General features: G+C 45.9%; 1 protein-coding gene across 2 annotated transcripts; it reads left to right on the forward strand.

Annotated features, from left to right (window-relative positions):
• The first annotated feature begins 291 nt into the window (after window positions 1–291).
• Window positions 292–677, forward strand: LOC110338011 (60S acidic ribosomal protein P1-like). Of its 2 annotated transcripts, XM_021221170.1 has the most exons (2): window positions 292–369; window positions 445–677. In XM_021221170.1, the coding sequence occupies exons 1-2, from the start codon at window positions 299–301 to the stop codon at window positions 641–643; spliced, it is 270 nt and encodes an 89-aa protein (XP_021076829.1). In that variant the 5' UTR covers window positions 292–298; the 3' UTR covers window positions 644–677. The 2 variants fall into 2 exon arrangements, with proteins under 2 accessions (XP_021076829.1, XP_021076820.1); XM_021221161.1 differs by having other exon boundaries at window positions 292–677.
• The last annotated feature ends 303 nt before the right edge of the window (window positions 678–980 follow it).

Raw genomic sequence — 980 nt, forward strand, 5'->3', positions numbered from 1 at the left:
TATATACATAACATATACATGGTATACATACAATAACAGTGAAAAAGAGGATATGCTTTAGAAAGCAAGCAAGCAAGCAAGCAGGGTTATATGGGAATATTTGGAGGGGGACAGAACGAGAGAAATTTGATTATTTATATTCTCAAAAATAAAAACAGAACTATTACAGTTTAAAAACAAAATGTAGGCTTTCCTCAGCAGCCACCAAGGTGCTTGGTCCTTCCGAGGAAGCTAAGGCCGCGTTGGGGTGAGGCCCTCATTTCAACCAGCGACTAGCACTGTGCTGGCAGTCCACAGCATGGCTTCCGTCTCCGAGCTCGCCTGCATCTACTCTGCCCTCATCCTGCACGATGATGAGGTGGTGGTCACGGAGGATAAGATCAATGCCCTCATTAAAATAGCTGGTGTCAACGTTGAACCTTTCTGGCTTGGCTTGTTTGCAAAGGCTCTGGTCAATGTTAACATTGGTAGCCTCATCTGCAATCTAGGGACTGGTGGGCCCGCTCCAGCAGCTGGAGCTGCACCTGCTGGTGGGCCTGCTCCATCCACTGCTGCTGCCCCAGCTGAGGAGAAGAAAGTTGAAGCAAAGAAGGAAGATTCTGAGGAGTCGGAAGATGACATGGGCTTTGGTCTTTTTGACTAAACTGCTTTTGTTAACTTGTCCAATAAAGAGCTGAACCTGTAGGTGGGCTGGTCTAAAAGTTCTTGTGTGCCACAAAGCTCTTGAAGTTTCAGAGATGGTAGCAGGTTCCAAAAAGTGTCAGAGAAGGAGGGTCTTGAGACCAAAGCCAGCATGAGTTGTATGAAAAATAAGACCTTGGTCAAAAGGACTAGATGATCTGGGTAGAATGAATGGCTGGGCCTGTCTCCAGGAATGGTCCTTCAAGTGACTGTTCAGTTCAGAGCACCTGTTTAGTGCCAGCCATTTGAAAATTAAAACCCTGGAAGTGCTTGACAAGAAAAAAACCCAAAAAGCCAAA

This window comes from Mus pahari, chromosome 1, assembly GCF_900095145.1.
Source record: "Mus pahari chromosome 1, PAHARI_EIJ_v1.1, whole genome shotgun sequence".
In the NCBI taxonomy this organism is placed as follows: domain Eukaryota; kingdom Metazoa; phylum Chordata; class Mammalia; order Rodentia; family Muridae; genus Mus; species Mus pahari.

Coding starts and splice junctions, on each gene's coding strand:
- LOC110338011 (XM_021221161.1), top strand. CDS start 299: ATGGCTTCCGTCTCCGAGCTCGCCTGCATCTACTCTGCCCTCATCCTG.